General features: G+C 29.7%; 1 protein-coding gene across 2 annotated transcripts in view; it reads right to left on the reverse strand.

Annotated features, from left to right (window-relative positions):
- LOC119602112 (FERM domain-containing protein 5) overlaps positions 1-15,290 on the reverse strand; it is a 243,658-nt gene that overhangs the window by 158,830 nt on the left and 69,538 nt on the right. Inside the window, exon 2 of one of the 2 annotated variants that reach the window (XM_037953456.1) lies at positions 4,047-4,151. In XM_037953456.1, the coding sequence (XP_037809384.1) occupies positions 4,047-4,151 (105 nt within the window). Of the gene's footprint in view, positions 1-4,046; positions 4,152-15,290 lie in introns of those variants that run through there. The other variant, XM_037953458.1, reaches the window with a different exon arrangement.

The following is a 15,290-nucleotide window of genomic DNA, read 5'->3' on the forward strand; positions in this document are numbered from 1 at the left end:
GCTTTCGAGAAGATCGCTATTTAAAATCAGCAAAATCGGCCCATAAATACCGGAGATATGAGCAAAAATCCGAGACAACCTCTGAAAATTTCATAAAAAAGACAATTTTTTTCATGCTTTGATATACGCAACAACAACAACAACACTGCTTATTCATTTAGTATTTCGTTTCATGTGTTTGGATGGCTGTGTGTTTCATTGCCTTTTGTATATTGTTTTTGTTTCTTGGTGCATTCAGTTTCGTTTGTTTGGATGTCTGTTGATTTCATTGCGTTGTGTATTTTGTTTTTGCTTTTTTTTCGTTTCGAATGTTTCATTGCCTTGTGTATATTGTTTTTGTTTTTTGGTGTATTCAGTTTCGTATGTTTGGATGTCTGTTGGTTTCATTGCGTTGTCTATTTTGTTTTTTGTGTATTTCGTTTCGTATGTTTGGATGTCTGTTGGTTTTACTACCTTGTGTATTTTGTTTTTTTTGTGTTGTTGTTGTTCGTTTTGCTATTGCTATAATAATGATATAAACGGGAAAATGAAATAAATTAAAATTTTATAGAATTGATATTTTTAAATACACTGTGGTGAAGGGTATATAAGATTCGGCACAGACGAATATAGCACTCTTACTTGTTTATATAAAAAACCGTTTCTAAAATAATTTGATATACGATCTTATTTGAACATCATAATATATATTCGTCCATTATTCGCACAATTTTTGAACGGTTGCAGCGATTAATTTTTTCGTAAAAAGAAAAATCCGAATATTAATGAAGCATAAATTTATGTAATATTCCACGTTTTTCAATTTTTATACCCTTCACCTTCGTGAGAAGGGTATATATAAGTTTGTCATTCCGTTTGTAATTTCTATAATATAATTTTCCGACCCCATAAAGTATATATATTCTGGATCCTTATAGGTAGCGGAGTTGATTAAGCTATGTCCGTCTGTCTGTCCGTCTGTGTGTTTGTTGAAATCAGTTTTTAGAGGACTCCAGATGTCGGCGAGATCCGAATCTTCAATAATTCTGTTAGACATGCTTTCGAGAAGATCGCTATTTAAAATCAGCAAAATCGGTCCATAAATTCCGGAGATATGAGCAAAAATCCGAGACAACCTCTGAAAATTTCATAAAAAGAAAATTTTTTTTATGCTTTTATATAAGCAACAACAACAACACTGCTTATTCATTGAGTATTTCGTTTCATATGTTTGAATGGCTGTGAGTTTCATTGCAATGTGTATATTGTTTTTGTTTCTTGGTGTATTCAGTTACGTATGTTTGGATGCCTGTTGGTTTCATTGCGTTGTGTATTTTGTTTTTTTGAGAATTTCGTTTCGTATGTTTGGATGCCTGTGTGTTTCATTGCCTTCTGTATATTAGCGGTATTCGATGTTCGATGCGTTTTGTATTGTAAAAGTTTAATCTTGCAAATATTTTGCTAACGATTGTGAGCGGCTTCTTTCTTTCATATTTGATATTTGCAATGCAATGCAATTTAAGCATTTTAACAGCTGATAGAAGTCAACAATTAATGAAAGTTTTTGTTTGATTTTTTCAATAATCTTTGGAAGAAGTTGCTCAGGAAATAACTTGGACTGAATGTAAAACTTTCGCCTACTTATAAGTGGTCTGTAGATACCTAACATTCCATTTATGTATATGGCCTCAACTAACATTAATTTTTTTGTAACAGTTCCGCGGCTTGTAAAAAAACACTTATTTGTTAAAAAAACGTACTTCTATACTTGGTGCTTCCTCCAAATAATCAAAGAACATTTATATTTCTTCTGTTGACCACTTTTTGTTTGGTTTTTCACTTTTTAATTTATTTGTAATAGTTTTTGCCTCTATTGTTTTAGTTTCATTTATTTTGTTGTTTACAACTGAAAGCTGTTTTGGTGCATTCAGTTTCGTATGTTTGGATGTCTGTTGGTTTCATTGCGTTGTGTATATTGTTTTTGTTTCTTGATGTAGGTATTCAGTTTCGTATGTTTGGATACTGTTGGTTTTACTGCCTTGTGTATTTTGTTTTTTGAGTGGTTATTTCGTTTAGCGCTGTTGTTGTTCATTTTGTTTTGCTATTGCAATAATAATGATATAGTCGGGAAAATGAAATAAATATAAATTTTATGAAATTGATATTTATTAAATACACTATGGTGAAGGGTGTATAAGATTCGGCACAGCCGAATATAGCACTCTTACTTGTTTTTTATTATATTTAATCGATGTATATAAAAAATTTGGTATGTATAAAGTGCTCTTAATATGTACAACAATAAGTACAAAATTATTTTTTAAAAACATTAATTATTATTTAAAAATTAAGAACAGAAAAAACGGAAATGTAAAAACTAGAGTATTCAATTATTCGGGTTTTTGTCTTATTCGGTTTATTCGACAAATAATTATTTGGGGTTTTAAGTTGACCGGTTAATAATCGGATAATTCAAATTTATTCGGTTAATCGAATAAAAGGAAAGTGGATTTTTTTTAATAATATTATTTCTTTTTTACATATATTATAGTATAGTATAGTATAGTATAGTATAGTATAGTATAGTATAGTATAGTATGTATAGTATAGTATAGTATAGTATAGTATAGTATAGTATAGTATAGTATAGTATGTAGTATAGTATAGTAGTATAGTATAGTATAGTATAGTATAGTATAGTATAGTATAGTATAGTATAGTATAGTATAGTATAGTATAGTATAGTATAGTATAGTATAGTATAGTATAGTATAGTATAGTATAGTATAGTATAGTATAGTATAGTATAGTATAGTATAGTATAGTATAGTATAGTATAGTATAGTATAGATAGTATAGTATAGTATAGTATAGTATAGTATAGTATAGTATAGTTAGTATAGTATAGTATAGTATAGTATAGTATAGTATAGTATAGTATAGTATAGTATAGTATAGTATAGTATAGTATAGTATAGTATAGTATAGTATAGTATAGTATAGTATAGTATAGTATAGTATAGTATAGTATAGTATAGTATAGTATAGTATAGTATAGTATAGTATAGTATAGTATAGTATAGTATAGTATAGTATAGTATAGTATAGTATAGTATAGTATAGTATAGTATAGTATAGTATAGTATAGTATAGTATAGTAGTATAGTATAGTATTATAGTATAGTATAGTATAGTATAGTATAGTATAGTATAGTATAGTATAGTATAGTATAGTATGTATAGTATAGTATAGTATATAGTAGTATAGTATAGTATAGTATAGTATAGTATAGTATAGATAGTATAGTATAGTATAGTATAGTATAGTATAGTATAGTATAGTATAGTATAGTATAGTATAGTATAGTATAGTATAGTATAGTATAGTATAGTATAGTATAGTATAGTATAGTATAGTATAGTATAGTATAGTATAGTATAGTATAGTATAGTATAGTATAGTATAGTATAGTATAGTATAGTATAGTATAGTATATAGTATAGTATAGTATAGTATAGTATAGTATAGTATAGTATAGTATAGTATAGTATAGTATAGTATAGTATAGTATAGTATAGTATAGTATAGTATAGTATAGTATAGTATAGTATAGTATAGTATAGTATAGTATAGTATAGTATAGTATAGTATAGTATAGTATAGTATAGTATAGTATAGTATAGTATAGTATAGTATAGTATAGTATAGTATAGTATAGTATAGTATAGTATAGTAGTATAGTATAGTATAGTATAGTATAGTCTATATTCTAAACTATAGTCATTAAAACTATGGAATAGTTTTGTTTACAGTCTAATTTATAGTCTAGTCTACAGTCTAGAATATAGTTTAGTCTATAGAATAAGTCTAGTCTATACTCTAGCATAGGTATTTTAGCGGTATCTGTATTTTGACCAATTCCGGTATTGTTATTGGTATTTTGGCTTATTTTGGTATCTTTGTTTTAGCGGTAACGGTAGTAGTGCCGAAAAGGTATTTTAGCGATAACGGCTTCCAACATTGATAGTTTCATTTATATAGTTATTTTTTTCTTTAATTTACATACCCTTTGTTTAGATATATCCACATATCGTAAACCGAAGTAGTCCTTCTCCTTAATTTTTAATTGATCACATATGAAATCTATAAGATAACTTCCTCTATGGAATGGCTGAAAAAATGTGCGATACATAATCAATAAAAAATCATTTGCAATAAAATAATGTATAATTTTAGTTAGGCTGTGTGCCAAACGGTAGCAAAGTAAAAATAAAATAAAATTTTCTTATGGTGGAAAATATTATCACTTTTGCTGTGCTAAACGAATTTTTTTTGATTACATGAAATTTTGGCAATTTTCACTAATTTCTCAAGAAAATCTGCATTTATTTTAATAAAGGAAACTCTTTTGTTGATTTTTTTATTATTGAAATGATTTTAAAATATTTTATTTTTTGGATTTTCAAAATTTTCTTTTCATTTGTCAAAAATTTATGTAGCTGTATGAGCTAGTAATATTTTATTCACCTCATATCTATCAAAAATTTACATTTTCAAGTAAATTGTTACCGATTGGCACACACTCTTATATACATAATTCATAAAAAGGCAACCCTCACATTCATTCTTAAAATATTTCTTCCATTTTTATTAGAAAAATTTAAATATTACTTAATGCTATGTTTCCACTGACGCGTTTTGAGCAAATCTAGTGGATTTGGACAAAACTAGTTGAAATCATGTAGATTTGCTAAACAGTTTTGACAAATCCAAATCTACTTAATCTTCTAGATTTGATTTAAAACATGTCGAAAATGTATTTTTTCGAACAAGATTTGTTTATACAACACTGCATTGTGTCTAGGATAAGCATATATAACTATAGGCTATCCATTTAAGTTGAATGTTTTCATCGATAAAGTGACTTTTCATTTCGAAATAAAAACAAAACAAATTATAATTTTAAAATTAGTGGCATTTAATAAACAAATTTATACTTTTACAGTTGTAATTTTGTATTTTTAATGTTTAAATTTGAAGGAAATTAACATTACTGTCGTTATATCAAAACAAAATGACGGGATTTGTTCGAAAATTCAAATTCGGGTGCTCCGTAACTGCGAGAAGTACGACATAACTATCAGGAAAAAAGTATTTCGCGGTATACCACAGGGTGGCATTTTGTCATAATACTTTTAAAGGGAAAGGATCCAAATTACTTGTGTAGAAGAGCTGAGGAGGCTCTGAATACGGCCTTGAGCTGGGCTCAACCCAGAGGCCTCAATGTTAACCCGGCAAAAACGGAAATCTGTCTTTTCACAAGAAAGACAAAAATTTCTACGTATACTGAACCTTGGCAAGAAGATACCAGTGACAGACAAAGTTAAGTACTTAGGTGTAATCCTCGACCGGAAATTAAAATGGAGACATCACATAGAGGATAGGATCAACAAGGCACATCGGTGCTGGGCGATATATAGGAGAACTATAGGGTCTTAGTCCTACTATGACAAATTGGCTTTATAAAAGTGCAATTAGACCAATTCTAGCTTATGCTTAAATAATCTGGTGGACTACAGGAAGTTCAGCGTACATGCTGCTTGGGTATAAGTGGTGCGTACTACTTCAACCAAGGCTCTGGAAACGTTGCTAGATATTCCACCCATTGAAACATATTTAAGATATGAGGCGGCGCTTACAACCGAACGGCTCTTTACTTTAGGCGAACTAGCCAAAAGCGGTTATAGGACACGTCATCAATGTATACTGGACACATTGGAAGGTTATATACAATCATCGGACGTGCCTGATCGTATACCAGACACAGAATATGTCGGAAACTTTGAAACGCTGATCCCAGATAGAATGTAGTGGCCAAGCGGAAAATTAGAGCTAATACCAGTAGGAATCCGTTGTTACACGGATGGCTCTACATTGGGGTACAAAGTGGGGCTGGGGTTCTATATTGAGGACTCAGAAATAGAAATATACTATCGTTTACCAAATCATAATACAAGCTTCCAGGCAGAAGTACGAGCAATAACGGAATACGTAAATTGGATTAGAATAAATATGGCGCCAACAGCGCTTAATACATTTACTGATAGACAGAAGGCAATTAGGGCGATATTAGGCGATAGAACTAAATCTAAGACCGTATTAGATTGTAAGAAAGCTTTAAATGAATACTCTCCCAGAGGTAAGGTTCACATCATATGGGTAGCAGCCCACTCGGGAGTAGTCGGTAACGAAAGGGCGAATGTAATAGGCAGTTAACCTGACAAACGCGAAACCATTCGACGCAACAAAAGCTGAACTAAAAATATGGATGAGAGAATCCCATAAGGCCTCTTGGAATAATGAAACAGTGGGTAGAACCACAGAGATCCTATGGGGTGACCCTGATGAGAGCAAGTAGAGCATGTGGAGAGGACAGTGAAACTCTGGAGCACTTTCTTTGCCACTGCCAGGCATTCGTCGAAGTTAGATCCAAGTATCTTGGAAGTGATGTTATTCTGGAAATAACATTCCTGACTAACACTGATTGGAAGATTCTTAGGAATTACGTTCAGGAAACTGAGTTTATGAACACTGAAAAATAATTCATTTAGTTCCTTTTTTTTTTTTTTTTCTTTTTCATGATAAGGAGTGCACAACAGGCCCGATAATAATTCATTCAGTTCCTTTTTTTCTTTTTCATGATAAGGAGCGCACAACAGGCCCGATAGTGGCCTAGAATTTGATGACAATTCTATTTTATTGTTATTTTTTTAGTATCCCGCTAAACAGTATTTGCCGAATTCGTACCGACTGTCTGCACAAATTGCCGATTTCGTATCCAAATTCGTTAGGAAAATCGTATGGAAATTTCATCAGAATTCGGAACTCTTTGTCTAAGGAAACATGTGCAGAGTTGTCGGTCAGAATTCGCTACGAAATCTGATGTAAATTCCTCGGGAAATTCTGAAGGAATTTTGACAAATCTGATTGAAGTCGGACAAATGTCGGATACCTGACATTCTGACATTCTTTCGACAGTTCGTACAAAAGACTGATCAATTATAAGAAAGTCTGATTGATGTCGTACAAATGACTGATAAAATAAACGACAGTTCATATAAAAGTCTGATCAAATATAAGAAAGTCTGATAGATTTCGGATAAATGTCTGATAAAATGTCCGACAGTTCGTACTAAAGTCTGATCAATTATAAGAAATTGGCCTGACTATTCTCATCAACGTCTGTTGAAAACTATTTTCATATAAATAATTTATTATGGTTTAATTTTATTAAATTTAATAATAATTTATAAGCTTCCATTTTTCATGTGTATTTCATGACTTCATAAGGTTGCATAAATAAATAAATGATAGAATCTTATAGATTATTTTTAAAATTGATAAAATTTAACCACACTTCTTACATATTATATACGAAAATTGTATTCATCATATTTAAAATAATATAATTAAACCATAAGAAATTATGTATCTTCTTTCTAATTTCAATGTATTATAAAAAGATTAAAGATTAAACAATAATTATCACATATGTAGATGTTGTTTACTTGATTTGCAAAGACTAACTGAGAAAATAAAAAAATAAAAATTAAATCCCCTTTTAAAATACTGTTGGCGAATTTCACAATATAAACAAGTTTGTGCATGTTTTCTTATAAAAAAAAACAAAATTTAATTTAGATAATGTGCAGATTTGTCGCAAAGTTTTCTTCAAAAAGTACTGAAAGTGGGAACAAAATGGCCGAGCAAAAAATATCAGAAAATGTGCAGTCTATTCTGTTAAATATCTGTAGGAAATTTATATATTTCGGTTAATTGTCTGATAAAGTTACAAAAATAATTATCCTCAGATATTGTGCACATTTATCGGATATAATTCGTAAGCCATTTTATATGTTACTTTAGAAAAGGTGCAAACTATTCTCCTTTATGTCTAAAGAAGACTATAAGAATAAAAAAACAAATTGTCCTCCGCCAATGGGCAGAGTAGTCTCATAATTGTCCTAACAATGAAATTCCCTTTCGACAAAGTCTGCTGTTCATCGTTTAAAAATCGATTTTTGGCGATTTCTGTATATTATTTGGCGATGAAGTGGCGAGCATATCTGGATACATATCAATCAAGTTTATATTAAAAACCCAATAAAATCCAGAAAATATTAAAAAAAATTAGATATTTGATTTAAAATAAGCAATAGAAGAATAAGAAAATAAAGCAATAGAAAATTCGCGAATATTGAAACTTTATCTCAAGTTTTTGCCAATTTTATTAAAAAAGTTGATGTATCCACTTTTGCACGTTTAAATTTTATTAATGTAGCAACACAAATAAATTTAAAAATAGCAATGAATTAGAGTACTGCTACTTGATTTACCTTTGAAGAAAGCATCAAAACAAACAGTTACCATTTTTGAGTCATATTTGTAATTTTTTGCAAATATTTTAATTTTCTAGTTTTAATAAGAAAAATATCAAGTTTATTGGAAAACCAAATGGTCGAAATGACAAAAAATAATTACTGTGCTCGTCAAATTGCCAAGAAGTTAGGAATTTGCCACCGAAGAGTGCTATAAGTGCGAAAAAGAAAAAATATAAGCAGACCAGAAGTTAAGAAAGGTCGATCGTGCTTGCTTTCGGAGAGAGATGCCAGAACTACGAAGCGTTTATTGACATCCAAACAGGTAAAAACACAAAAAACAGGCTCCTGGCGTCATAAATATGCCCTTAAGTAAATGGGCCGCCCGGAGAGCTCTTCGTAGAATTGGCATTACATTAGCCGTAAAGCAGAAAACACCAGCGTTATCAGAAAACAAGTAAGAAATTATAGTCGGGCGAGGCCGACCATATAATACGCTACACCTGTTACAAAAATGAAATGTGATTTTGTTTTCATAATAAAGCATTGTAGTTGAATTGTACCTTGCCTCAGATATACTTAAGCCATTTATTGTTGAAGGCTTTGTCTGCGGTACCATAGAATATCATGTGCCAAATTTCATTGAATTATCATAAAAAATGCGACCTGTAGTTTGATTACGAGGTTTACAAGCCCTATTCAGGGGTTCAGTTGTATGGGGGCTAGGTGAAATAATGGACCGATCTTAACCATTTTCAATAGGCTTCGTCCCTGGGACAACAGAAGATCATGTACCAAATTTCATTGAATTATCTTCAAAATTGCGACCTGTAGTTTGATTACAAGGTTTATATGGACGGACAGACGGACGGACATAGCTAAATCGACTCAGAAAATGATTCTAAGCCGATTGGTATACTTTACCAATTTTTATTTTTATATTTTTAGGACCAATATTACTGTGCGTTACAAACATCAGCACAAACCCAATATACCCTCCCCACTAAAGTGGTGTAGGGTATAAAAATGTGAAGGATCGTGTTAAATTTAAAAAGAAGCACAACAATTGGAGTGTTGATGAATGGAAAAGGTTATATGGTCCGATGAAACGAAGACTAATAGTTTTCAGTCTGATGGCAAGAAATGTTACTGGCATCGCCCTTGTGAAAGCTTAAAAAAGCACCAAGTAAAAGAAACGGTGAAACATGGGGGGGGTGTTAGTCCGATGGTGTGGGCTTGTTTCACTTGGTAGAATCTCGGTTCTTTAGTAAAATTAGATGCTATGATGAAAAAGGAGGATTATTTGAGAATTTTCAATCCAATATTCCAGATTTTGTGGAAGAATGTGCATATCCAGAGTCAGAGGTTATACTCCAACAGGATGGGGATCCGAAACATACGGCAAAAATCTTAAAGAATTGGCATTCAGTGCAGAATTTTCAAACGATGCAATGGCCAACACAATGCCGGAAATCAATCCAATTGAAAATTTAAGGGCCTTGTCAAAAAAAAACGTCTTGCGCAATACGATAATGCACCAAGAAATCTTAATGAACTTTGGTCGAGAGTACAAAGCAGGGATGGAAAATGAGATTTTGTTTCAGTATCAAAAAATATTTCAGAGGGTACTTTTTTGGATCTTAGAGTACTAAAATATTTTTTTTTTTTTTTGCTGAAAGTTTTTAATTTCTTAAATACACCTTCACATATTTAGACATTTTTAAATAATCAACAACAGAAGTAGAAAAGGTATTATATATACCGTAGGGTGATCGATTATTCGACATTTTCCAAAAACCGGTTTTCGAGTAGTTCGAATTGTTAACATTTGAAAAAAACCGGTTGATATTTTTCAAATTCAGAGAAATAATTATAATTATAAATAAAAACATCTAGTTTAATTTGAAAAAAACATTATTTCTTTAATGTAAAAAATTGGGAAGAATCATAATCTTAGTTTATTCTAAGTCCCTGTTTAGTAAATTTTCATAGGCATTCCAACACTGCTATAATATTTCAGCGACAAATTAATTATTGTAATTGGAACATAATCTTAAGATTGATAAAATTTTATCCAACAGTTATTCCAATCAATTTTACAAGTAAATTTTCATAATTAGGAAAACCAAAAAAGTTTAACCAAAGGTGCTTTAGAAAAATATACTCTAGTTTCTTGAAATTTAGACAGGCTGTATTATTATTTATTTCAAAATTTAATTGAAGTAATCTTTGAATACAAAGCAAATAAAAGTTATTCGATATTCGAAAAAATCAACATTTAGAAAAAACCGACACTGGTAAATCAGAAAAAACGGTTTTATGACCGATTGAAAAACAGAATCGATCACCCTAATATACATATATTGATATAATGAATCTTTGTCCGTCCCTCAATCTTAACTTTTTCGATATAATTTGATGAACTTCAATGTCCATGTTATCATATAGCTACCATAAAAATATTACCCCGATATTGTACTTCGTAAATATGTATATTAAAATCAGTCATGATACAATTTGCTATATTTTAATAAATCCTGTCTTAAAGAAATTCAGGCCACATTTAGCCCTACTCAAGGATGAATTTAGAAATTCAACTTATTTATTTATTATACGCTAATAATTGAGCTACAAATATTAGTAACTATAGTTTATTGTCAATAAATCTCTTATATAAATTAGAATGGCCTGGTTCTCAACTAAAATTAAAGTTTAATTGATTATAAGATAGCGTTTCTCAAAATTTTTGTCCTGGGGTTAATATTTGGCGAGCTGGATCAAAGGATAAAAAGGTCCTTTTTTGAGGTTTTTATGATTTTTTTTTTTCATATTTCTTCCAAAGGAAAGATATAAAATTTTAGTATCATTAGAAAGGTCCTGGGGAGACGCTTTCAATGGCATACCAGACTTGTGTAAATTTTTGTGTAACAGTAAAAGTAATCTAAATTTTTCGTAAAAGTTTCAGATTTTTTCATTTTAACATATATGATTTTAATATAATTAATTGAAATCAATAAAATCTACGAAACGGTTTTTTCCGTTTTTCAAAATTCAATCTAGATCAAATTTTATTAAAATTTATCGAAGCCTATTTACGCTACCAAAACATCGCGAAATAATGTAAAAAATAACATAGAAATCGTTATTTACAAAGCAAGCGTAACAAACAAGTAGATATTTAGGATAAATTATGTTACTATGTTAGTTAAATTGAAAAATTTGATTGATAATAGAATGAAACCATAAAGTGTTATATACCATTGTAAAGCTAATGAAATTACGCGTATGTTGATTTACATATTAAGTATGTTAGATAAATATAGCTAACAGAATACCTGGGACAAAATAGAGTTTAAATATTAAACTCAACTAAATTTCGGTGAAATTTAGTTGAGGTTTATAAATAATTTCAATTAATTACATTATATATTTCTATGTAAAAATATGAAAAACTTAAAATTTTTCAGAAAAATTACGACATTTGTAATCATTTTGGTGTTGTATACGAATTTGTGTATGTCATTGAAATCGTCTCACAAAAATTTTGGGAAATGGTATCTTAGAATGAACTAAATTTTCATTTTCGGTGGGAACATCAGCAATTTCCATTTTGGGGCCTATTAGGGCCCCAAATTTAATAACACATATGTGTTATTAAATTAAAATTCGATGTACATAGGTGTTCATTTGTTAAAAAATCAATAGTCATATCAAATTCTACACATGAGACTATACATAAGACCATCCATGACATGAAACAATAATTTGCTTTAAATTCCAAATAATTTTCACCAAAAAATTTCTCTTATTATCTATGGTTGAATTCTTAATTTCAAAACATATCGTTTTATATTAGATAGAAATTGAGTCCTTCGATCTTCTATCATTTGGAAATAATTAGTTTTAAAGTCAAATATTTTATCAAAATTGAAATTTTTGGTAATTTTCTCATATAATATTAACAATGGAATTTAATTAGATTAATATTCATATAATGTCAATCAAGATAAAAATTCGAAATGAGCTGCATTGGTTATTTGCAAAACATACTTCTAAAAAGTGGCTTTTAAAACTAGATTTCAAAACAGTCTTAGAATTTCAAATTTGAACTTTTAAAGATACTTTGACCCCCATTTTCTCATGCCATACATTAGTGAATGTATTAAATCATATACTAGTCAAAAAACTGATCTATTTATTATGCCATATTATGCTACGATGGACCCAAGTTTCTTCCCAGTAATGTAAACACATGAACAACTTGCTTAACTAACCTAAACTAAATTAAGGTCATCGATTCAACAAATTTGTGTAGTTTGTTGTCTGACGTTCTAGTTTTAAATTAGTCATCTTATAAATGTGGTTAAAAATGAAATTTTGTTGACAGTTAAATTGTCATTACAAGCCGAAAATGATGCCATTCTACACGTACCACTCACTTTTTTAATATTAAAATAATAATATTAATATTAAAATAATATTGCTGCAAACTCATCCCCAAAACCACTTTCTCCTCCACCTCCCCATACTTTTTTCTGAAATCGTAAAAATGTAACCAACTTCAATACAATATAATTTCCGTAGCAGACAACAAAGATTGTTCGTTAAAGATTATTTATTGTTTAATACCAGAGTTGGGGGTAGTGCACTAAATATTTAGTGCAGTAAGGTTTTCACTAAATCCCACTATAGTGACAACATTTTGATTTTCCACTATTTTTCATCACTATAGTGGTAGTGAAACATATCGTAACTACCACTAAAAAAATTAGTGGTAGTGAAACATGTTTTAACTACCACTAAAAAAATTAGTGGTAGTGTAAAATTTTTCCACTACCACTAACCATTAGTGGTAGTGAAAATTTTGCACTACAATAAAATAGTGCAAATTTTTAACAGTCACTACATGAATGCTTTAATTATATTATATGCACTAAAATCTCAAAAAATAGTGTTTGTAAAAATATTTCAAACAAATTGAAAATATAGTCAAAATATTTTCATTTTATTATTTTTTATTGCATAAAAAAATTAAATAAAAACTTAAAATTTTTAAAGGTGTTATCACACGGCATGTATTTTACATATGTACTGTCAAATTGACAGTAAGCTAATTTTTAATTAAAATAACATGTAATTTATTTTAAATAATAATGTAATTTATATTAGGACCTACAATACAAATACAAAAAGATGAGATACAAAATGAAGTGGACACATATCTATTGGATTCAGATACTAATTTGCATTGCCTTAAAAAATATAACATAATAAGACAAATGTTTTTAAAATTCAATGTCCCATTGCCATCTTCTGCTCCAGTAGAGCGACTCTTTTCTTTTAGTGGAATGGTAGACGCTCCCCGCAGAAATAAATTAAGTGACTCTAATTTCGAAAAATTAGTATTGTTGAAGGCAAATAATAATTGCTAAAGATTTATGTACCAATATGTGTTTAATTTAATTTCTTATATTAATATATTTATGAAACTTCCTTATTTTTTTGTATAACTATTTTCTTATGTTTTTTTTATTACTACTTTAATATTAGTCTTAATTAATTTAATAAATAATACAAATAAAAAATTATAAAATAATTCAATATAATGATATGTTTTTGAGTCCCATTAACATTAGTGAATGATTATATTTTTCCACTATCCTGTTAGTGGAGAAAAAAAATTGCGCTAAGCTGTAAAAAAAAGGTTTCTCACTATCACTAAATTAATTTTAGTGAAAATTTTTCTTTTACCACTACCACTATTGCTTAGTGAGGCTGTTATTTTTCAACTCACCACTAAATAGCTATTAGTGATAGTGAAAAATTTTGCACTATCACTAACTTTTAGTGGAAACTGGAAATTTAGTGCACTACCCCCAACTCTGTTTAATACAATGTACTTACATTGGTACATACATTTGTATGTATTCATAAAATGTTCATACCCGTACATTAATGTCTACAGATGGATGGATGCAACAGTTTTCAAAACAAACTTTTCAGACAATGAAAGATAAATACCTTTTATACCTTTATATTCATATTTATTAATTTAATTTTATTTGTAACCGAATAATGGTCGAAGAGTATGTTTAAGCATAATTTATTTTTTTAATATAGATTAATAATATATATATATAGATTTAATAATATTAAAAAAAAGAAAAAAAGTTAGCTCTAAAAATCTACGATGATTTACAATGCCAAGGCCATCAAAATGATTTAAAGCTACAAGAGACAAGTGCTTAATGTAATTACCAGTTTTAAGGGCCAGCTACCAACATGCCAACACATTTATCGACCGAAGCCGCTAAGCCGCATCACTTAAATATATAATTTAGCCCGTAATCACAGTACACTGGCCTTCGGACAACTGTTTCCAGTTGTATCAGAATTCTGAAGAATTTAAGTTTTAGGTCTAGTGAAATCTGTTGCACTTCAGGAGCCCCTTATAACCAATATGTACATAACTATCTGTGTATGTAGTATGTAATACCCTGCAAAAATTATTGGAATATATTTGGAGTACATGATCCGTTTACTAGTTTTTTTATAACAACATGGTCCACAGACATACGGACATGTCTGTCTTAGAATCTTGTAAGGACCCATTGTATACATAGGGCAATTTCGTGTCAAGTGACCCAACTCAAAAATTCGATTTGGATAAAATTCGCACCAAGGTTAGTACTATCGAATAGTAGGATAGACACAAATTTTCAGCTCTATCGGTCAAGAACTGTCCATTATGGGACTGTAAGCCCTTAAAGGAAATTGTATAAGCTTTCATCTGCGCGCCAATAGTTGATAAGTTAAACTCATTTGAATAAAATCCTATATGACCAAAATGTCCAACTTTGACCCGCTCGTAAGACCGGCTGTTCTTGACCTATAGAGCTGAGAATGTGTGTCTGGCCTGCTATTCAATAGTA

The sequence above is a fragment of the Lucilia sericata genome, unplaced genomic scaffold, assembly GCF_015586225.1.
Source record: "Lucilia sericata isolate MDLA Ls3-8-SP2 unplaced genomic scaffold, ASM1558622v1 Contig000208F_arrow, whole genome shotgun sequence".
NCBI lineage: Eukaryota > Metazoa > Arthropoda > Insecta > Diptera > Calliphoridae > Lucilia > Lucilia sericata.